The sequence below is a fragment of the Pelobates fuscus genome, chromosome 12 (assembly GCF_036172605.1).
Source record: "Pelobates fuscus isolate aPelFus1 chromosome 12, aPelFus1.pri, whole genome shotgun sequence".
NCBI lineage: Eukaryota > Metazoa > Chordata > Amphibia > Anura > Pelobatidae > Pelobates > Pelobates fuscus.
Genome location: NC_086328.1, coordinates 36,796,828 through 36,821,266, shown reverse-complemented (window position 1 = coordinate 36,821,266; position 24,439 = coordinate 36,796,828). Strand labels below are relative to the sequence as shown.

General features: G+C 42.1%; 1 protein-coding gene across 1 annotated transcript in view; it reads left to right on the top strand.

Moving 5' to 3' along the window:
- Nucleotides 1-3,018: 3,018 nt before the first annotated feature.
- LOC134578995 (cytochrome P450 2J6-like) overlaps nucleotides 3,019-24,439 on the top strand; it is a 52,666-nt gene continuing 31,245 nt past the window's right edge. Inside the window, exons 1-8 of the mRNA XM_063438120.1 lie at nucleotides 3,019-3,187; nucleotides 7,860-8,022; nucleotides 8,161-8,313; nucleotides 10,148-10,308; nucleotides 10,804-10,977; nucleotides 19,762-19,906; nucleotides 20,012-20,199; nucleotides 21,702-21,843. Coding sequence (XP_063294190.1) covers nucleotides 3,026-3,187; nucleotides 7,860-8,022; nucleotides 8,161-8,313; nucleotides 10,148-10,308; nucleotides 10,804-10,977; nucleotides 19,762-19,906; nucleotides 20,012-20,199; nucleotides 21,702-21,843 — 1,288 coding nt within the window. The 5' untranslated portion in view covers nucleotides 3,019-3,025. The remainder of the gene's footprint in view (nucleotides 3,188-7,859; nucleotides 8,023-8,160; nucleotides 8,314-10,147; nucleotides 10,309-10,803; nucleotides 10,978-19,761; nucleotides 19,907-20,011; nucleotides 20,200-21,701; nucleotides 21,844-24,439) is intronic.

Below are 24,439 nucleotides of genomic sequence, written 5' to 3'. Positions count from 1 at the left end.
ATGTAACCTTGGTCTTAACCTTGGTGTTCTAAAGAGTAATTTTAAGCACCATACTAACGTTGGATACCTGCAAAGGTTATAGTATAGAATTCTTAAAGCAGCTCTCTCACCAAATATAAACTTCATCTGATCTTCTTTTGTATTGCCCCCAGTGTCTGAATCAAGTGGTCAAAGAAAAATAAGACCCACTTTTTCTTATATCCATAATATAAAAAAAGACAAGTTGTAAGGAAAGACGTATAATCTTTAAGATACAGAGGGCTTAAGGAAAGAAAATTCAAAAGGGGGAAAAAAATGATATGGCTGCTTTAAGAGTGGCACACACTCAGAACTTTCAGCAAGGCAGCCCAGACCAAGAGTTCAGGTTGCCTAAATTCATTTTGTTCATGTTTTGCTTGCAGCATTTGTATCAGTGAGGTCGAGCCTTGTTTGTCATGAAAGGATGAAAAAAAAAAAATCATGCTTATCTGTAGCACCAAATCCACCGACTAGCTCAGCCAACCCACTGATGCACACTCCATCCAGCTTACGAAATCGCTACTTTGACTGCATAAGCTGTCAGAAAATGGCCCAAGCACATGCGTGTTAAATAGGTTGCGCAGAAGGAAAGCTGAGCTTAAGGCATTGTGCTCAGAAGGATAGTTGATCAATGGAAAACCACTATTGGTCCAGACTGTCCAGTAAAAATGCTACAGAAGTGGAAGCTATTACTGCCTCTTGTGGTCAGTCACAGGAAGGGGGCATGTCTTAACAAACACAGGCTGTGACTGTCTGGGAGAAGCAGCTATCATAAGTGCCTCCCCTGCAGCGAGGCAGTGCCCATCTGTATTGAATAAATGGGGACCTTACACAGGGTCCCCATGCTCCCATGGTGTGGCAGCCCCAGGGGCACCTAATAAAATAACTGTCCCCCCAGTCAAAAATTAACTGGGGGGCAATAGTGTCCCCTTGCCCCCAAGAGTGCGGGCCATTAAAATAAATTGAGGGAACTAGTGGCCCCCTGCAGCACTCACTCATGTCCATAGGTCCTACCTACTAAATACAATAAAGGGGAGGGGGGGGGGGTATTGTGAGCAAGCACCATCCATTAGCTGCAGCTGGGGCCCTAAATAACAAGGGGGTGGACCTGTTGTCCAATTCCGGTCTCGCCAATTGCCGGTGGGCAGGGGCCCTAAATGATAAGGGAGGGTGGACCTAATGGCCTCCCCCAACTCATTGGCAGTGGTTGGGGTGACTAGGAGTCCCCAAACCTGTAAGCTTAAGCCAACCAATCAGAGCACTCCAACGGGTAAATCATGAGGGGGTAGGTAGGTTTTATTTTTATTTTTTATGGGGGGTTCATTAGGGGCTCGGGGAACCCAGAGAGGGGAGAATTATTTTGGGCGGAAGAAAGGACCACCTTCACAATATTTAGGGACCAATCCGCTGCCAATGGGTTGGGGCCAGGCCCGGACTGGCCATCGGGCATACCGGGCAAATGCCCGGTGGGCCGCGATGGCCGTGGGGCCGAGGCCGGCAGGGGAGATCACAGGATCTCCCCTGCCAGCCCCTGCTAATTGATTACGTTAACCTATGTCAATGCTACCCTATCTTGCATAACTCATGCTTAGACACCATGACGACTTATCTTACAAGCCTGTTTGTTTCTCATGCATCAAAAAAAAAAAAAACAGCGCAACATATCATCTTTATCCACCAGTATGTTTTTGTGTTTACTTCTGTAACCAGTTAAATATCATAACCTTACGATGTAATTGAAAATGCGCTTCAAAAATAAAGAATTAAAAAAAAAAAAACCTACACTACATAGTGCAAACTTTATATTGTAAGACAGAAACAAATGAAAAAGAATACTGCTCACATATTACAGAGCCGTCCCAGGCTCTGTATGTGTATGCCCAAAGGTGCCTAAAACAGGCCAATGAGGATCCAGAAGAAGCCGATACAGCAGGAATAGGTATCGTCTTTTTAATCCAAGTTAAAAAGACGGCAACGGTAGGCATTGTTTTAACTTGTATTTTTTGTTATGTAGTGTATGTTTCTATTTTTGTAGACAATCAAAGGCAGATGTATATTTTTTTATCTGTGAAGTTCCAGCTCATAAGTATTATCTGGTGTTATTGCACTTTATATGGTGTATTATTTATGTGTGGTATAGCACACTTTTTGGTTTGGTTTTGTACACTATAGGTGTTGGGGGTAACACCTTTTTATACACCGTATTGTGCACATTTCTCTATGTGGGGCACACACACAGTTATTGTTGTATCTTCGTCTGAGGCAGATTATGCCTAGAAATAGATATTATAATTTTATTATTTATATAGCGCCAGCAAATTCCGTAGCGCTGCACAATGGATATAAAAGTGCATCTGTACTATTTTCTAGATCACTTTATTGAACTCCAGTTCTCCTCCATACTGTATCTGGCGTTATCTCCTCTACAAGAAAAGTCGTAATTTTGAGAATAAATAAAATTGCAAAACAGCTCTAGTCTGTTAATATCTTTATACATACTGTACAGGCACAAATAAATATGGCCAAATACATTACTTCAGGAAGATTGCACCAATATTTATACATAACCCCTATGTTTTTTTTGTTTTTTTTCCTATGCCAAGGGCTGCTAAGATTTGAGGGTTAATTCAATATTTTAGGATGTTAGGTTAAATGTGTGTTTTCTACAGTTCAAAAAGGAACTACATAGGAAATTTTAACCTCATTCAGGCTAAGAAGAGAAAACGTGTAGTAAGGGGTGTAACTGTTGTGTCTCTGGCACTATTACATCTGCAGTGTTATATGTTCTACCACTCCCATCATGCTCAGTCAGCCATCACCAGGCTTGCCGAGAATGCTGAGAGTTTTTGAACTCCGCAGCAGCAGCGAGAGAGCCTGCTAGTAAGGCATGACACTATGTCCCAATAAACAGACTCCATTCTGGGAGGAGGATAATCTGTGGGCTGTACTTTGTGTTTGTGACAGCAGCAGGAATTCACTTCATAGAGAATCTGTGAATCCAGCCATCATGGAGCTCAGCACAGTCCTGTCTCTTGTTCTGGTCCTGTTGGGCTACCTATGGTGGAAGGTGACTCGCCCAAAGTCCTTCCCTCCAGGTCCCCTGGCTCTGCCCCTCTTTGGAAATATATTGCAGATGGACTTCAACAATCCCCTTCAGGGTATGAAGGAGGTGAGTGAGTACAGTACTATGCACTATATGGATAGATACAGCATTAAGTGTTATCACTGTCTGCATGAGTGTGAAATGTTTAATAAGGCACTGTATCAGTGAGGGACTGAGTATTGTCAGTGTATAATAAAGCACTGTATCAGGCCCTGGGGAGAGAGCGCAGCTAAGCGGACAAGGGCACGTGTATGAGTGTGGGGATAGATGCATGGGATTGGTTGGGAAAGAGTGTGTGGGTGGGATTATGTTCTGTGTAAGACAGTGTGGGGGAGGTCTTACCTCAGTGCCACTTGGGATTCGGGCCAGCAAACTGCTTCCCTCCCGCCCGCCCTATTAGTGTATTTAGTCACAGCTAGCCGGGGGTATGTCCTTGCCAATTGAGTTTGAGGTTACGTTTAAGTATATGGAATGAGATGAACAAGTTTTTTAAGGTCTCAAACCTCCCCTGCTCCAAAGGTTAAACTTTAGGTTGCCTGAGGTCTCGTGCCCATCGAGCGTGGGTAAGGTCGGCTGATGGCAGGCATTGGAAATATATGATTTTTATGACAATGGGGGAGGTGAGAGGGAGTGGTGATTAGGAACCACTCCAGGTTTTTATTGGCAAGGACGGTTGGGTCACTGTATAACACTATGGGTGGAGTTATATATGTATATTAATTTATGCTTATTTATGTCTAATGTTTTGGTTACAGAAAAGAAGAGATTTAATAAATAAAGTTATGGATGTGTTTTGCAGTAATTTAGTTTGTGATAATAAATGCTGTGGCCTGTTTCATCCATACTAAGTGGTCTGTCGTTACTGGGGGGTTTAATGGGGTTCGATTTTGTTCTAGGCTGCATCGCGATTCCCCACTACGTACATACAAGTGAGGGATTGAGTAGTGTCAGTGGGTGTATAATAAGGCACTTGATTAGTGAGGGATTGAGTAGTGTCAGTGTATTATGAGGGACTGAGTAGTGTCAGTGAGTGTATAATAAAGTACTACATTAGTATGAAATTGAGTTGCTTTAGAATATAATAAACCACTATATTAGTGTGGGATTAAATAGTGTCAGTGTATAACAAGGCACTATATCAGTGTGGGATTAAATAGTGTCAATGTATAATAAGGCACTATATCTGTGTGGGATTAAGTAGTGTCAGTATATAAGGCGGTACTATATCAGTGAGTGATTGAGTGTTGGCAGTATATAATAATGCACTATATCAGTGTGGGATTAAATAGTCTCAGTGTATAATAAAGCACTATATCTGTGTGGGATTTAGTAGTGTCAGTGTATAAGGTGGTACTATATCAGTGAGTGATTGAGTAGTGGCAGTATATGATAATGCACTTTATCAGTAAAGGAATTGAGTAATGTCAGTGGGTAAATAAAAATACATTTATAATCAAATCGGTATTGGTGCCAATGAAAGTTTGAGGTCGTGGGTATTAAGTAGTGTCAGTAAAGCTGTAATGTACTGTTAGACAGATATTTCAGTAATGCCGTGAATATGGCCTTGAGTTTGGTAACCCAGTATGCTTAATGTGATGGGAAGGAACAGGTAGTTGATCACTGTATTTGTATATTATTTACTATTCACTAGAGAGTCTGCATTCAGGTTTTAACCCTTTATTAGGGGCGTGCTATTCCGTCCTACAAAAGTAGTGTTTAAACGCCATTAGGGCAGCATACCAAGCCCTAAGAATTGGGCTCGCCCTCCACTCTCTATCTATTAGAATGACCTTTTATGTATATATACATATAGGAAGAAGCAGAAGGGTGCTGTAGTGCCTGATATGTCATTGAGGATATATAGAATGATAAAAAATAAAATAAAACGAAAAGTGCAGTACGTTCAAAGCAATGAAGAAAAATATACAAATAATCCACTTACACTATTGCACTATTGTGTTTTCTCTTTCTTCTTTTTATGTATATGCAAACCTATTTCTCCAAGTCTATATGTAAGGGTAAGTTTAATATCTTGTAAGCGCTTGTAAGGAAACCACGTCTAGCCAAACCTCTTTCGGTAGTTTCCTCCCGAAGCGCCAGAGGCTAATGTAGATAGACCTCCGTTCGGTAGTCCCAAGGAACGAAATCCATACGAAATACAAATAGCTTCACAAGATAATTCCCTTAGTAAAGCATACGAATTCCAAATAACAGTCAGAGTCCAGGATTGTGCCCTAATTGTACCCATTCACAAGAAAGGTAATAGGGAGGAGTCGGGCAACTATAGGCCAGTAAGCCTTACTTCAGTAGTGGGGAAAGTGATGGAAACCATGTTAAAGAATAGGATTGTTGAACATCTAAAAACACATGGATTTCAAGACCAGAGACAACATGGGTTTACTTCAGGGAGATCATGCCAAACTAATCTTATTGATTTTTTTGATTGGGTAACTAAAATTATAGATCAGGGTGGTGCAGTAGACATTGCTTACCTAGATTTCAGTAAGGCTTTTGACACTGTTGCACATAGAAGGCTTATCAATAAACTACAATCTTTGAGTTTGGATTCCAATATTGTTGAATGGGTAAGGCATTGGCTGAGTGACAGGCAACAGAGGGTTGTAGTCAATGGAGTATATTCGAAGCTTGGGCTTGTCAGCAGTGGGGTACCTCAGGGATCTGTACTTGGACCCATTCTCTTTAATATTTTTATTAGTGATATTGCAGAAGGTCTTGATCGTAAGGTGTGTCTTTTTGCGGATGATACCAAGATATGTAACAGGGTTGATGTTCCAGGAGGGATAAGCCAAATGGAAAATGATTTAGGTAAACTAGAAAAATGGTCAGAGTTGTGGCAACTGACATTTAATGTGGATAAGTGCAAGATAATGCATCTTGGACGTAAAAACCCAAGGGTAGAGTACAAAATATTTGATAGAGTCCTAACCTCAACATCTGAGGAAAGGGATTTAGGGGTGATTATTTCTGATGACTTAAAGGTAGGCAGACAATGTAATAGAGCAGCAGGAAATGCTAGCAGAATGCTTGGTTGTATAGGGAGAGGTATTAGCAGTAGAAAGAGGGAAGTGCTCATGCCATTGTACAGAACACTGGTGAGACCTCACTTGGAGTACTGTACACAGTACTGGAGACCCTATCTTCAGAAGGATATTGATACCTTAGAGAGAGTTCAAAGAAGGGCTACTAAACTGGTTCATGGATTGCAGGATAAAACTTACCAGGAAAGGTTAAATTATCTTAACATGTATAGCTTGGAGGAAAGACGAGACAGGGGGGATATGATAGAAACATTTAAATACATAAAGGGAATCAACACAGTAAAGGAGGAGACTATATTTAAAAGAAGAAAAACTACCACAACAAGAGGACATAGTCTTAAATTAGAGGGACAAAGGTTTAAAAATAATATCAGGAAGTATTACTTTACTGAGAGGGTAGTGGATGCATGGAATAGCCTTCCAGCTGAAGTGGTAGAGGTTAACACAGTAAAGGAGTTTAAGCATGCGTGGGATTCGCATAAGGCTATCCTAACTATAAGATAAGGCCAGGGACTAATGAAAGTATTTAGAAAACTGGGCAGACTAGATGGGCCGAATGGTTCTTATCTGCCGTCACATTCTATGTTTCTATGTTTCTAGGATCAGGATACAAGTAGAACTAAGCTTTATTCACATACAGGGCTTTTTATGCAGGTACCCATGCAAGGGGACATCCCACAGGGAGGAGTAACATTTATCCAATCCTGTACAGTAAAAATCTAAAACACACCCAACATAAACATATAGTTCCCTCCCCTAGTCCTGGAGATAATCAGGTCTGATACAGTAACAACCTAATTATCTCCAGGCTGAAAAATCACTGTTTTCCCCAATTTCTGGAACACCCCTTTATACATGGGATATCCCCACAATTAGCCCCGATCTGGGTGACCAACATATTCAAATTTCACCCAGATCGGTTCAGGGGTTCGCAAAAACCATGGAAGTCCTTTGTGACCGGTTCACCGTGGGTGGGCTGCCCAAAATAGTTCCATAGGTTCGTGGGGTTTTGCCGGTCACTTTAGAAAAAGGAGAAAAACGAATATAAATACTAACCGAATCCCCCTGGCTCTTAGCAGCGATTGTTCCCCTCATTCGTATACACAAATGTACCAAATAGCGCTCTTCTAGCTAGTCGGTATATATAGTTCCAGCGTTCGTACGTTTGGGACCGGTGTTCAGGGAGTCGGGTGTCCGATTTTAGTTCCAGACACTCGAAGACCAAGTCCCGCTGCCTTTGTTTGACTGAAAAAAAGATGGCCGCGGTTTTCTCTGCCAAGTGGCGTTCGACAGGACAAACGCCGGCCGCACACTTAGAGGGTGAAAGTGATGCCGGCTTTGAAGTTAAGTGAGCCAGGGGTGGTCTTTGTTCGGTAGTTCCATCTGCCGATTGAAAACATACAGAAATAGCAAGAAACAGGCAGAAATACCGGATAACAGAGTCATTTCTTCACAGCGCTGCACTCGCATTTTGATGTTTTAAGGTTGTGGCATATCACCTAAACATTGCGGTGTTTGTTCAATATATGTAAGTTGCAGGCTGTTTCTGGAAATTCCCACAGACTCCCAGAAACAGTCTGTGACTTCTTATTAAGCTAATTAAAGAATAAGCACCACTATATACACCCTTATTTTATATAACCTTTCTGTAATCTTACTAAACCTAGGTTTTATTTTAGCTCTCCAGGGTGTACGGCACTGTGTACAGCATATATTTGGGATCCATGCCGGCTGTGGTGGTCCGAGGATTCAAAGCTCTCAAAGAGATCCTTATGACCAGAGGTGTGGAATTTGCAGACAGACCACAGGGCAGAATTATGCGCCTACTCTCTAACGAAAAAGGTAACTATTGTGGTAAAATTCTTCAACCCATTCAGCTTCTCCTGGCTGCAAAGCTACTGATCCATCCATTAAATTTACTGTATATAAAGTCCCTAATTGTATGTCAGGGACTTGTACTAATCATTGTTCTTTCTCCAGGTTTGGTGCTGGCTCCTTATGGCCAGGCATGGAAGGAGCACAGACGGTTCACTCTGTCTACACTGCGGAATTTTGGTCTGGGCAAAAAGTCCATGGAGGAGAGGATTTCCGAGGAGAGCTCCTATTTAATACAGGAATTTGAAAAGAACAAAGGTAACTGAGAGTTAAATTCTGCCGACAGATCAAATGACATAACTGCAGAGACTTGTTTCGTCCTTTGAAACGTACAGAGAGATATGTTACGTACTGTTCTAATCGGTAGATTACCACCCATGACACATCTAAGTTTTCATCAGATAATCAGACTTCAAGTATTGCACACATACACACAAATACCACTCTTGATTCACTATAACAGGGATGAAATTCTGTCTTGTTTTTAATTAAAGGGATTCACCAAGTACCAAAACAACTTTAGCTCATGATTATTTTGGTACTTTAATTGCTTTTATTTAAGCTATGTTTAATGATCTTTAAATATATGTTTTAGACTTATAAACTTTTCAACTTATTGAAGTGGTTAAGTTTCACAGTACCAACCCTGCATTGGCATTGCACCAGCACAGGGGTCAGCAACCTATGACACGTGACATGCATGGTACTTGAGATGCATTTGCATGGCACTCAAGGCTGCCAGGGCCAAACAGGTTCTGGCCTATGAGGAGTCCCAGTGGGACTTCAGATATCTGCTAGTGCAACTCGAGCTGTGATTGCAGGTGGTGAGGGATAATCCTCAATTTACGCATTGCAGCACTTAGAGGAAGTGATCTCAGATCACTTACTCCCAGCACTTGTAAACGTAAATTCACATTGGAGTAGAACATCAGGCAGCAGCTATTGCAGCTCCTGCCATTGACCTGTACCTGGCCAGCACGGTCACCAGTGGACCCCAGGGAAGCCACCCACACACTAGATATGCACAGAGCTGCAGAAGATGCCTCCCCTCATACAAATAATACAAATAGCTTACACACAAAAACACACAGTCCGCGCAAACACACCACCACTGAAAATTTATTTTTCAACACTACTGGCACTGGTATGTGCCTTTAATTTGCTTTGTATCAATTAGTTACTCCTATTAATTAGTTAGTTGGATTATTGATTGATTTCCTGTTTGATATTGTTTGTTAAATAAGCACATTTCTCACTAAGTGGTGTCAGCTTGAAAAAGACCTTTACGGTCGAAACGTTGCGTTACATTTTGCTACAATAAAACTGCCTGCGGCTTGAATTCGGAGTGCCTGTGAGTTTCTTTTTTCTACCTATAATCTGTCCCTGCACACATTTCAATGTAAACCCTGCCTTTTCAGAGAAAATGCAGTTAAAAGGCATTGCTGCCTTTTAACACTTCTCGTGACAGTCACTCAGACAGCCTCTGGAGTGTATCCTGGGTCAGTGCTGCACAGTGCGCAGCACCTACGTATAGCATCTCCACGCCCTGCATCAATGCATCTCTATAAGGAGATGCTTTTTGGCGCAGCGTGGCATTTTGCCTATGGAAAAGCATTGGATTGGCTGAGATCATCAAGATTAATGTTTGCAGTCATGGAGGCTGGGCCAGCTCCGGTAAGATCAGTACAGCATGGGGTAAAAATCTGAGTCATCTAAACACACTCACTCACTGACGCACACACACTCACTCACTCACTGATGCGTACACTCACTTTGTTTTGGTACAGTGCTATTAAAACACTGCCTACCCCTGATCTAGCAAATGTTCACTTCGTTGCAAGTCTTTCCCCATCAGCACACTGTGAGTACTGAAGTGTAATTTCTGCCTGTTTTATTAACAGAGCTTTAAATTGGTCAACTTTAAAGCCATGTTTTTTTCAGTTTGACAAATTAGTCAAATGTAAAGGTGCATGGATGGTACCTGTAACCATTTTAATAAGCTGAAGTGGATATGATACTCACAGTGTTCCATTAAGGTCAATCATAATTTCCCCTGTACTATTGTTTGATAATGTTGATTGATGTTCTTCAGATACACTTATAGATCCACATTTTGCCATCGATAATGCTGTGTCCAACATTATCTGTTCCATTGTGTTTGGGAGACGCTATGATTATGATGACCCCACTTTCCGAGATGTTGTTAACCTTGTCCATGAAAATATGAGGATGGTCACTGGTATTTGGGCTCAGGTGAGAATATCTGAATTATTATAGATATGACCATATCATAGATGAAAAGTGAGATATATATACCAAAATAAATTTAGGAGTGTTCAGTTGTGACCAGATATTTAAGACCCAAGGGCTCAACTATCTTTTCTCTAGTGGTCCCCGAATACATAAATCTCTCTTCACTCTTGCTGCTCACAACCCATTGTTACAGACAGATCAGGATCGTATGATTTCACATGTCTCCCCACTATAACAAAGTGGTGTCCATACAGAGATCTTTTGGGGTACACAACCCATGCATCTCATCTTGATGGCTAGGAGAGGTAATTTAGTGCATATATAGGGACTCCCTAAAGGACCCCTTCTGGTCATCTTATTACATAATGGTAAGGAATAGGGCGGTGCCATTTCTTATAATGCATTGTAAGGGGGAAATATTCCTAAAAATCCATAAATAAACAGTTTTCGTTGATATATATGGTGTGACTCATGTTATGCCATTGACCCTTTCAGCTGTATAATGCATTTGGATTCATCCACTATCTCCCTTTGCCACACCGGAAGATTTTAAGAAATGTGGATACAGTTTTTGGATTCCTTGGGAATGTGTTAGAGGAGCACAGGAAATCAAGACAGCCAGGAGAACCTCGAGACTACATTGACTGTTATCTGGATGAGCTAGACAAGGTACAGTGTGTGTATTTAACAAATGTTGTCAAGGGAGCACATGTAAATGGAAACTAACACTATTGTATTGAAAGTATTCAATTTAACCATTATTCCTTTTTTTCCCATTTATTGAAAATTGCTTTTTCCAGCACCTATTGTCATTGGTTACTGTGCTCTTTTTTACCTGTATATTAGGATTGAAAATACATTAAAACATATCAATCTTAATTTAAATCACACACACACACACATATATATATAGGTTAAAGAAACTATTAAACATACCAAATACTTAGCACCCCAACAATAGAATGGTCGAAAAGAAATAAGACAAAAATGCCCTCCAACCCCATTGTTTCATAGTAAAGCTTTTCTCAAGAGAGAATAGAATAGAGGACCTCAATCACCTAAACAGTTGTACAAGAAGAGAATGTAATATATAAATCAGCAGTTAAAATATGATGTGGGGTTTCAAGCTGATTGTGATTATAAGACCGGTATAAAAAGTGGAAATCAGGGGGGGCGGAGCCAACTGCCGAACCGACAGGTCGCATCCACAGTGAGCTCCCAACGAAATCGACCTAAAAGACCCCAAAAAACCCGAAATATCACCCCCCAAAAGCGGACCAGCCACCCAAGTAGGCAGCGGTTATGGGCAGGAAGAGTAAGAAACCTAAGCCCGATCCACCCCGGCAGGGCACCAGCATAGGAGATCTGTGGCGGCGAGCGCATGGCGCCCCAGAGCCTGTCATGGCCACCTACATGGACGGCTTTGAAGATTCCGACAACTTGCTCTCTGAGCCGGACACGATCTGCTTGCCCACGATGCGGGCACCGGAGAAACCTACCGTAAAACCTGCTAGCAGAGCTCAGACGGAACTTTCAGGAGGACGTGGCGGACATGCGAAGGGACATAAAAGGCTTCACCGACCGCGTGGCAACCGTGGAGCACAACTCCCACACCCATACCAGGCAGATAGCCTCACTCCAACAGGAGACGAAACTAATGCAACAACAACATATAAAGGTGGAAAAGGCCATGGCAGCAATGGAAGACTCCAGACGCGCCCAGAACCTCAAGGACAGAGGCATAGCTGAATCAGTCCCTGAAGCTGAACTCCCCCACCTCGTGACTCGTCCGGTGATCACAATACTGCCGCCAAAGCAGGTCAAAGGAGTGGGCCTCTTTGGCATATTTAGGATCCCTAAACCACCGACGGCCCCACCAGCAGCAACCAGGGACTTAATCATCACATTTCAGAAGCGACAGGACAAAGAAATCATACAGGCCGCAATCCGAAACACCGCGCCGATCGTCTTTGAGGACATGACATTATCAATTTACTCTGACCTATCAAGGGGGACTATGGCCTGGCGCTCTACCCTTAAGCCTTTCACCACCCTGCTCCGCGAGCGCAACGTCAAATACAGATGGCGCTCACCCTGTAAACTCCAAGTGCTGCATGGAGAGGCCACGCACCTAGTAGTGGACTTACAGGAGGCTGAAGCCCTCCTCCCCACCCTGGGCCTTCCAGCGGACGCCATGCGGCGACATCGCACGACCCACAAGCCACACAAGTGGAATCCTGCTACCTCCGAACCCTTTGTTCCAGGCGGACCCACCCGCACTACGCAGACTGTAACCACCACCTGAATCCTTCAGAAGGGGACTGTCAAACCTCTATGGCTGCTCATGATATGGCTGCCTTATTTTTCGCCTTTACCTATCTCTTTTATCCTAATTACTGCTTTCAGATAGCATTTTAATTATGTACTCTGTATAAAGTATTACGATTTAAGCGAGTGTTTGGGGGATGCGTCCCGAAGACATACCTGCCACAAAGGCTCCAATATGCACCACATGTCATGCTTTGGACTATGCACGCGCAGCCCCATTGCATATTTATACCGAGTCTATAAGCCACCGCTTAACTACACCCCAGCGCAGACAAAGGTAGTGTGATAGCGTATCGGACTTAGCACAGTAAACCAAACACCTATACGAGCCTATATCTGCAGACTCTCATTTTTTTCATAAGTCTAGTCCGGCCAGTTTAGTAAATTATACACATAGTGGCCCCACGACGTGTTTAGCGAGACAAGTTTGTTGACCTTATTCTGGCCCGCGCACTGGACAAGCGAGACCGCTCTGTATTCTGTAGGGCTATAGACCTTATTTTGTTGTTAATTTGTTATTAACCTGTTTTACCTTCTCGACTAGCCTGTTCTTCAAGTAATACATACTTAAAAATGTGCCGACACCCTTATGCCATGGAAGCTCAATTAATATGTCTTAGTTTCTATTACATAACTAAAAATGTACTGTATTCCTATATGCCACGTTACGACTGCTTGTGACTGCTATTGTGGCTGATCAAGCCGATTGTTATACAATGCACGACAAAAATAAAGAATTAAAAAAAAAAAAAAAAAAGTGGAAATCAGTCCAGTGCTACCAAAGAAAAGTGTAATCGCTCACTGAGAAATTTAGTTGTGAAGTTCATTTTATGATGCCTTTCAGCACAAGATGTTAGATAATGTTAGATAATTGGCAGAATAATATGCAGCTATTTACAAGCTGTTGATGGCTGCTCTTATCTTGGCCAATTGTCTATTGTATAACTGTATAACTTATATTATTAATTCATTTTTTTATTCATTTAGTTTTTTATTGCCGTTAGTCCATTGCATACCGAACGGGGAAAAAAGGAGTTTAAAATTTCTAAAAATAAATAATTTGTTCAAAAAATATCCAAGGCTCACAATTTTTAAAATATTATTTTTCACTGTTTTATGTATTGTAATAATGTAATTACTAAATCATATATATTATTTATACATTTCCTATTGGAAAGCATTGGATTGGTTGAGATTGTCAATTTTATTAATCTCAGCCGTGGGGCGGGGGCCAACGGCGGTGATACTGGCACGGCACTAGAAAAAAGGCAAGTAAAATCACTTTTTAAAAGTAAGGAGAGGGGGGCTAGTGGTTTACACAGTGCTTTTAAAACTATAGTGTCAGGAATACTTGTTTGTATTCCTGACTCCAAAGTATTCCTTTAATGGAAAGCGGAAAATTATAGTTGCACAAGCGCATGTCAAAAGTCTACAATTTGTTTTGGTTATGAAGTTAGACATATGCCTTATGCCTTAAGGAATAAGTAAGATAGGTTTTTGGTAGTATTACAATGTACCCCGCCCAGCTTTACAAATCATACCCCAGAATGTGAAAAACTGCTTATTGTACAGGTGAAATTGTCCATTTTCAGTTAACTTTTCTTTTTGAGAATACATAATGGTGAACATGCCATTGAGGGAGTTGTGGAAACATAATAAATCAGAAGATTTCAAGGGACTTGTAGGTACGGTATCTGTTGCATCATTTAAAGTGATTATAGTGTCTGGAGTCCCTATCCTTCCATTCAGCATTAAATCATTTTTTATGTTTTAATGCTAACTATAGTCCACAGCAGCTCATCCCCTCTGTGCTGCTTGGGATAATGAGGAATGTGGGGATATTTATGGGATGATAATATTAAACAGTCGAGAATTGCCCACTATTTCAATTCTCTCAGATCTTAGAGATCGTTATCATGTAAGTGAAATGTATTCCATACAAATAAAATCACAATTTGTTATAAAAATAGATATAATTTATTGTGACAATTAAATAATAATATTAGGCAGCATGCATGATAATAATCAGTGAATATTTAGTATGCAATGGTAATGGCTAAACACAGTATAAAGCTACAGCATCAACTGTCAAGACTTTAGATTTATGAGGTACTTTACAGATAGAAAGTAAAACTTCACGCAGTCCAGCGAAAAGTCGTAAAACCTTGGCTAACAGCTAAATCAACTGAGTAACCCTTTCAATGCTGGCTAGATCCTCCTAGGCATATAATATCCTATTCTCATGTAATTTTTTAATTAAAATAACATTCAAACCAGCTCATTAATCATTTCATGGAACCATCCAATAAGAATAATCTACTAGATTCTATAAGCCAAATTTTAATTTGCCTAAAAAGATATCTTATCTTATTTTAGAGCAAATCAATACACCTGGATAAAAACATCGGTATGCTAAGACGTGATAATATCACACTAATATATAATTATTCTTAATTCCACCTGCAGAATGGAATGTTTATAACTATATATTCTTAAGTTAACTAAGATTTCTAAATATTTAAATCTGACCGTGATTTATCCAGTCATATATCATGCTATTAGATTTTTAATTAATTTAGATTAATTAAATAAAACCAGCATAATTACCAGTTAAGTAGATGTTCTCATCAGATGCTCTTAGGTAGTCCCAGGAACTTGAATGCGTGTATGATTGGTTGTATGGAGGTATGTAAGTAATAATAAAAATAGTGTTGGTTAGAAAGTAAGAGTAAAATTCCAAGTGTCCAGTAGTGCTTCTTGAGTTGGTTCCAAGAGTGAATATCTGTCATGGATCTCGCTGCATGTCCGAATCTGAAAGCCCAACCTTTCTCCAACTTCAATTCCAACCTCAGCTAACTCTCTCTTCCCTTTGTCCTAACTTTTAAAGGGAAAGATTCTCTGTACGTCATTAGTTGATAAGGCCAATAGGAAACTGAAGGTGTGGTCAACCTGCAGATTGCAATTTAGGTATTTGGTCCATAGAGGGCAGTCTCGCCTCACTACTCCTTCCTATCCAGGAAAGAGTTAACATTTCCTGATGATCATTTTGACATTATTTGGCTTATCTAGAATGACCACCTATAACTTAAGTTCATAGCGTTTCTTTGGATTTTCTCCAGACAGTGCGTTGACAATTCCTGTTGTAATTTCTAAAATTGACAGTTGTAAACTAAATTTCACCTTTACTTACAATGAGACCTTGTAAAATTTAGACAGTAAAATTAATTACTTGTCTTCTCTGTCATTAGTGTCTGTGTTAAAAATTATTTATCTTCCATTAACATTTAGACAGAGCATTCCATCCCTCTGCTTCATTGCTTATCACTTGGCTTGTTTACATAATGCATTCCTTAGCTCAGGCTCAGTGGCTGGTTACAGAAAGGATAGAAATTATGTGTCTCTTTGTTAGCCTAAAGATCCAAAATGGAGTCCGCTCTGTTCTGAGTGACTCTGACAATATACACTTTTTTTTTTTTTTTTTTTTAATTCTTTATTTTTGTTGCACAGGTGAGTACATTAGCAACGACACATGCCACAACAGCGAATATGTGTATAGTAAACAGATGAAACAGTGGCATTTAACAATAGTGCATTTTTGGTTTATAAATACAGGCTAAATTTTGAAGAGGAGTTTCAACTTTAACAGATATGGGCTTATTAGCTCAGTGTTTCTGGATTTAGCTGTCCACTCTGTAATTTATTGTGCTGGGATTGACAGAATTGACAGCTTATTTCACAACAACAGAGCAGGTCCACATAGTCAAAAACATTTCAACAATAACATCGTGTGATAGACAAAAGCACATTTTAGTATAGAGACATATGATTCTCAGTTAAACATTAGGATATTTAGGAGCCCTGCGTGGTAGACATAACATTCGACAAATAGGGTACGTGCAGGGAATGAACGTTTGTGCCATTCATGCCAGCAATAAGGTGGTAAGATATCTAGATTGTGTCTGGAGGATGCTGTCGGTGGATAGGTGTTAGATGCACCTGCTTCAACGTAGGTTGATTTATGGTGGAGCGGAGCGCAGTTGTATCTACCTAATATATGCTGAACTTTGTCTCGACTTTATTTTTAAAAATAAAAATAAAAATAAAACATGGAACAAGTGTGGTCTGCCAAGGAGAGTATGCGTGTCTCTAACTCTCGGGACTGTCTTGTATGTCTCGGGGGTTATGTGGGTAAATATATTATACTTTCGTGTTCTCCTGAGTGTGTGTGTGGGGGGGAATATGAAGGGCTGTGTATTTATTGGCCTGTCGATGTCGTTTAGTGTGGGATGTCAAAGTGGTAGCGTCCCTTTGAATTAAATTGGGCGTTTGGAGAGGAAACAGAGTGAGAGGAAACTTAAAATAAGCAAAGTAATAGTCTATGACTCAGTCTATGTAGCCGTGTGATGTGAGAGTCTTCAGACCCATTTTCTGTGTCTGGCATCGGCTGCTTCGTTTTCTTCAGGTAAAAGGAGGCAGGGGTGGAAAGGGTAGGTTAAGTCCATTGCGAAATTTACTTGTCGAATAGGTAGTTCGTGGCAATAGTAACCGGCTGGTTAGAGAAAGTTTGGGGAGGGCAGGGCGTCTCTGCCATCTGTCCGAGTTGTCTCAGGTGGTGTTTGGCGTCTGGAGTTCCCCTCCTGGTTCTCGTGGGACAAATGGACGGGTAGTAGCTGGGTTCCAGGCGTGGGTGGTAGCGCTCGATCCTCCGTTAGTCATTGAGACCCCTGAGAGTCCCAACACCGGCAGTAGTCCCCTTGCTCCCTGTATGTCATGTACTGGGTGTGCGGCATCGCCATAATGTACCTGCAGTGTGCGCGGTGCCCTCCATCTATACGGGATGTTGCTTGCCCTCAGGAGGGCCGTGAAAGGCTGTAGAGAGCGGCGCCATGCAAGCGTGTTCCCCGATAGATCTGCGTAGAAGGACAGCGCCATGCTCTCGAAGGGATATGGGGAGTGGTTGCGCACTGCTGTAAGGACTGCGGTTTTATCTCTGTTCTTCTGGAACCGGATGATCAGGTCTCGCGGTGCATCCGCCGGGGCCTTGACCGGTTTAGGTATGCGGAACATTCCTTCGATCTCCACCGCTTTCGCTTGTTTGGGTGGTAGGAGCGCGTGGAGCAGTCGGCGTACTAGGTGGGGCAGTTCTGCTTCTGCAGTATTTTCGGTGATCCCCCGGACTTTGAGGTTTAGGCTTCTCCTATGATCCTCAGTCACCGAGAGTCTCTGCTCCATTTTCGCTTGCTGTTGGGTCAGCTCACCCACTGTTTGTTGCATCTGTGCTATGTGTTTCGCATTTAGGCTGGCGTTTTGTTCCAATGTGGCCATACGGCCTGTCAGGCCTCTCAGGTCTTGCCGGATTTGGGCCACGTCGGCCTGTAGTGTGTGTTGTAGGCCCGCAAGCAGATCTTTCAGGATCGCCGTTGTGACTGGGGCCGAGTCTGGCGGTGCAGGTGGCGGCCTAGAGGCCTGTAGTGGTAGCGCTTGTTCCTCCGCTGCCTCGTCCGAGTAGTCTTCTGACATGTCGGAGGCGAAGTCCACGTTAGCGGCCATTTTGGCTTCTTCAGCTCTCTGGGCCTGACGCCAGAGGTCCCCTATATTTCTGCTCATGCTGGGGTTGTCTGGCTTAGATTTCTTGGTCTTGCGACCCATGATGTCTTTGCCTTGCTGACGTTTTGTTTTGGGTTCGTATTTGAGGGTTTTTGGCCCGTTTACCACGGTTTTTATGGCTTGTTGGTGCCGAGCTATTCCCACATGCGGCCAGTCAGTTCAACGGCTTGGCTCCGCCCCCGACAATATACACTTTTAATTTCTATCATAGCACAAAATGTCTGCCGATATAAATATCCTGACAGGAAGCATTAGCCTGAGTAGCAGTAGGCAGCTGTGATTGACTGAGAGTGTTAGACTACACAGCACTCATTGCTAGTATAAATTAATATGGCTAGAATTGTGTAATCTCTGCCTTAGCTGTACCTACAGTAGGGGCTGGGCTGTTGGCGGCCACTTATTCACAGTATAAATCACTGAACACTGGATAAAATGGGCAATTTCCAACCAGAATGGAAATGTTCATATTTACTAAAACCAAATCCGGTTGGAATTTAGCCAACCCGATCGGAACTGCACTAATTAGCTGAATGCATTTGGTGTTCGGATAACAATCACTGATTTTTGCCTCTGAACCCTGTACAAAGTACAGGATTCAGAATATCCAGTAGGATGCACATTTGCACTATGTACATGATAAGTTCACTTGCATTTTCTAAGCAAACAATAATTAGAAGTACTATTTGACCACTGGTACTGCAAGCAGTCAACGGGCAAATAGTTAAAAAACCAAAAAACCTTGGCAGTTGGAGGGTTAAGAATGTGGCAGCTGGCTAGCAAACGCATTACATTGTTTAATAAAAATGTTAAAAGGCTGTGTGGGTCTTTATTTATTTATTATTATTGCTATTTATAAAGCGCCAACAGATTCCGCAGCACTGTACAATTAGTGGAGAAACGCACAATATACACAGACAAATACAAGAGGTAAGAGAGCCCTGCCCGTAAGCTGATATCTAGCCATTGGAGCTCTTTTATACAAAGTGCTTAGCTAGATGGCCCGTGAGCTTACAATCTAAAGGAAACCATGGGGATTTGAGACAAGAGGTAGCAGGGGAAGTTTGGAGGTGATGGCTGAACGAAATAACAGAGAAGCAGCTATTGGTAAGATGTTAGGGGAAGGAAGAGGTAATTAGGGGAGAATCTCAAACAGCTGCAGGAGCATGCTATATATTTAGGGGGACCCTGGGTGGGCGGGAGGGAAGTGGGGAGAAAAAATGCAGTCTTTCACTGAGTTGAGTGAGGCCTGAGCGTGGTAGGTGTTTCACTGCAGGATGGAAAATGCAGTCTTTCACTGAGTTGAGTGAGGCCTGAGAGTGGTAGGTGTTTCACTGCAGGATGGAAAATGCAGTCTTTCACATTTCTATAGGGTCTAAATCATTGCTAGGGATTTCAAACCCTCCCTTCCAGTGTATCCTGATTTTATATATGTATTTAAAAAATATATTTGACAAAACTATTCTTCTTCTATTAAATGAAATTTAAATTGGCCTGATCTGCGAGTTTATGTCCATGCAGGAAGAACAGCATAATGGTAAAAAAACCTTTGACATTCGGAACCTGTTTACTTGCATGGTAGATCTGTTTGTGGCTGGAACTGAGACTACATCTGCTACCCTAGAGTGGTGTCTGCTTTACATGATGGCGTTTCCAGATGTACAAGGTACAATCTCTCCTCAGGCCTCCAGCATTTAGATCTGGTGCTCTATAATAAAAATTTAATTTTCTTTTGCTCTGTTCTGACCACGAGAATTTTTTTTCTTTTTAGAGAAATGTCAAAATGAAATAGACAAAGTTCGGGGAGACAGAGAGCGGCTTAATTATGAGGATCGAGTGAGCATGCCGTACACGCAGGCTGTCCTACAGGAGGTACAACGATTTGCAAGTGTTGCGCCTCTAGGAATATCTCATGCGCCACTAGAGGATGAACAACTGAATGGCTTTACCATCCCAAAGGTGAGATAAGATCTGATAACAATAAGGCTGGAAGGCAATATTATTTTATTGAATATATTTTGTTACATTTTAAATCATGATTATAGAAAGCTGTATTATTTTAGATGCAGGGATTACATATGACTTTAACAGTTGACACATCCACATTCAAAGAAGATTGGGCAACTAAAACCTCATGCGATGTCTGTAAAATCCCCCATATTATTTTTCTTTGCCATGCTCCCCTTTAAATATGTTTGCAGTTGCCTGGAGTAAAGTTTTTTAAAGCGGCACTGCCACTGTCTGGGAACTTTTCTGCCCCATAAGCCTGCCTCTTCATGATGATATAATTTGTCAGAGGTTGCTGTATCTCTCATACCGGGAGAACTTGCCTGCATTTTGTTTCTGGACTGCCCTTATGGGTGAGATCAGTCTGATTTGCTGATTGTATAGGTTCTCTTTGTAATGGCACAAGTTCTCGTATTCTCTGTTTTTGGTATATCTCACAATGGCCTCAATTTAATATTTTTGGATAAGGGTTTCAAACGACCATAGTCTGTTGTGAAAACATTTTTTTTACCCCCCCCCCCCCCCCCCCTAATGCCCCTGGTTCAAGGGGCATAGCAAACAATGGAGCGTCTATCCACTCGAGCTGTACTAGCCCACTGGTGCCACGCAGCCCCACTTCCCAACCACAACAACAGAGCCCCGCAAAGGCACACACACCCAGGCTCCAAAGGGCAACTAGATTACACGTAGAACACTATTTCACACCTAGCCCTTACCTTAACGGACAATCCACAGTATGGCACATAGCGATAAGGGATAGGAGGCTGTCCAGCATCAAACCTATGCCGGTGTTACAATTTGGGGATCTAGATTTACTAACGAGACGCTAGTCTATATCCACACGCATAACCCTGACATAGGAGACCAACTCGATAAAACTACACAGACCATAGCAACAAAAAAAGGTGCACAGATTTCCCCCACCCCAGCAGCAAGACGTTCAGACAAATGTTATATTTCGTACAGTCGCTGTTGTGGCATACTCATACAAGTTTGTACTATTGATAATGCACTGCAAAATAAAGAATTAAAAAAAAAAAACATTTTTTTAATGATCTATCTGCAAAAATTTCCTTATAATTTCATGATGACTTTTGTAAATAAATAATTTTTTTTAAGTTTTTCTAATAGCTTGTAAACATTTGAAAAACATATAAAAAAAATATTAAATCCAATGTCCTCGGTGCAACAAACTTTCCCTAAGAGCTAAATGTACTTGGAGATTGATGCTGGTAAGGTATATTGTTTAAAATTGTATACACGGTGAAAAACAAGCAGCAAAGCTAAGGTCACAACACAATGTATTATTATTATTATTATTATTATTTTTTTTTTTTTTATAAGTTTGTAGTCCATTTGTTTTTCACTTTAATTTAGTCTGCCAGTGTACAGTAATCTAGGCGAGCTTTGCTATTACCGTTGCTAAAGATGATCTAACATCTGATTTCTCTCAGGGAACACTCATTATCACAGATCTGTCATCTCTTAATTATGATGAGACTTATTGGAAATATCCACATGAGTTTAATCCAGAGAACTTCCTGAACAATGATGGGGAATTGATCAAAGCAGAAGCCTTCTTACCCTTCTCTGCAGGTAAGTAGCTCAGTCACAGGTGGGTTGTGAAAAGCTAAGCCCCATATTTACACTAAGCTCATGACGTTAATGTATATGGAAACAGCCCCACAAAATGCAGCTTACACACATTATTCATAGGTGAGATAACAGTAAAGCAAATGTAACTGCTCATCTTGTTTTCCTGCTTGAAAATAATAATGTGCAGAGTAAAACATATTAATATCTTGGCAGAATCTAGAGTAGGAAATGGCCAATATCCTACCAATATCATAACTCCCAACAGGGTCTTGTAGCCAGGGTTCCACAAGTTCCGTTACTGAGACTATACACTGCCATCCTGTCCATCTACAGATGTAAAAATATGCCTGACTCCTGGCCTTCCAAAGATGTCAAATTACCAAGCCTTCCTACTCATCAGTCATTGAAAGATATTGCTGTCAAGTGCTGAACTACATGTTCCATAAAACCACTCTGGACACAGGGATGTTGTGACAGAAGCCTTTTAGAGAGGCTTGAAGGCCATCCTCTAACCCACAGAGATCTCTGCCCAGCAGTCTGTGAAAGAGGTGTGTGACAGCACCACTTAATGTACAAACTATACATTGTTACTTTGGTAACTCTGCTGCGCCATTTGCTGACTGACTAGAAGTGTTTACATTTGCATAAGACTGGTATGCAAACAAGGGCAAAAAATATTCAAGTCAAATTATATATATATATATTATTGCTTTTAATTGGAAATGCTATTTGTATTATATAGTTAATGGATTCATTTTATTTGCTCATGTGCTAATGTTCTATGTATTTGTATTTTAAATGTTTGTCACCACATGTTTAAGGACTAGTCCTCAAAGGCTAGTCTTTGTCCAAAATAACAATTATGTTAGTTAGTTATGTATGTTAGTTCCTTTTGGAACTGTGTGTCTTGTGTGAACTTTTAGGGATCCCAGTAACAGTCTTCAGATCTGTAGGCTGGTTGCACAATCCTCTAGCAAAAAGAGAGCTAGGCCATTAGAGCGGCAAGTGTCTTTAGAAAGACAGGAGTTATCACATGCAGGCAGCGGTGCATATTTGCCCGGAGGATGGACTGCAGAGGAATAGGCAGAGGGGACAATACCTGCCTGGAAGGAAGCAAGAGCTAGGAAGCGGACTGAGCAGAGGTACTTGTTCGGAGTACAGGAGCTCCGTCACATCTGGTTGTAGCGGATGGATAGCTTCCTAGCTATTGAAGAAACACCCCATGTATTCCAGAGCATCTTCTGAGACCCCTGCACATTTTCTGGTGAGGGATAGCATGAGCACTAGGGATTGGCTTTCTTCTGAGGCAATTCATCAGCAGAGGTGCCCACAGAGTTGGACCAAGCAAGCATGACATCCTCCAACTCGTACTCAGAATTTCGACTGGCATGGTACGGCCCTAATGTTTTGGTGAAGATCCCCCATGCAACCTGAAACCATGTGACCGTTGATTTTCAAGCAAAGATAGACTGCGAGTTCCAGATAGCCCATGTGAGGGGAGGAGGGCTCAGACGAAAAGAGGGTTACAGCGGCCCATTAGTAGAGGGTGGTGCAACTGTTCTGGGATGATGTGCCTACAGATTTAATTGACTTTACATCCGAGGATGTTGACCAGGTAGACATGAAGAGATCGGTGTTCTCCACTCCTGAATCACAGGGATGCTGAGTCAATGGCCCAGATTTCCAACCCTGGCCACCCCCCTCCCTCCCAGCGGCAATTTGGTTCATCGGAAGTGGAGAGTATGGGCCTAGCTCCCTAGTGGCAGCTCAAGTAAATTGACCAGCGGCAGTGTGGTTTACCGGGCGTGTAAAGTATCGGCCTCCCTCCCAGTGGCAGCTAGAGTTCCTGGGAATGAAGAGTGTCGGCCTCTCTCCCAAGCGGCAGTTTGGTTCACTGGGAGTGGAGAGTCTTAGCTTTCCTCCCCAGCAGTAGCTCAAGTTACCAGGAGCGGAGGGTATCTTCTCCCCTCCCCAGTTGAAGTTTGTTACCGGTAGCAGAGAGTAGGGGCGTCCCTAGCGGCAGCTCGTGTTACTAGGAGTAGAGACTGTCTGCATCCTTCCCCAGCAGCAGCTCGTGTTACCGGGTGCGGAGAGTGTCTCCTCCCTCCCCATCGGTAGTCAGAGCTACAGGTAGTGGAGATTGTCGGACTCCCTCCCCAGCAGCAGTTCGTGTTACCAGAAGTGGAGAGCGTCGAGCACCCTCCCCAGCAGCAGCCACATCTACAGGGAGCAGAGAGTGTTGGTGTTGATGCAACACAGGGAGGAGAGGTAGTCAGTCTTCCTTACCAGTGGCAGTGTGAGTTCCAGGGAGGGGAGGTTAACATTCTAACTCCCCAGTGGCCGAGTATGTACCAGAGAGAGGAGCTGAGTGGACTTTTTCACCAGCAGAAGAATGAGAATCTCACCACAAACCCAGCTGAAGCACTGTCGTCGAGACAGAGTGCCACTGGCCTCTGTCCCCAACTACTATTTTATATGTCCTGTACCGGTGGAGGGGAATACAGTCTTCACCAGTGTAATACCAGGAGGCTGGGCAAATGGCCCATATTCCCAACCCATTGTCTTACAGACACCGGCCACTGTTCATTCTCTCCAG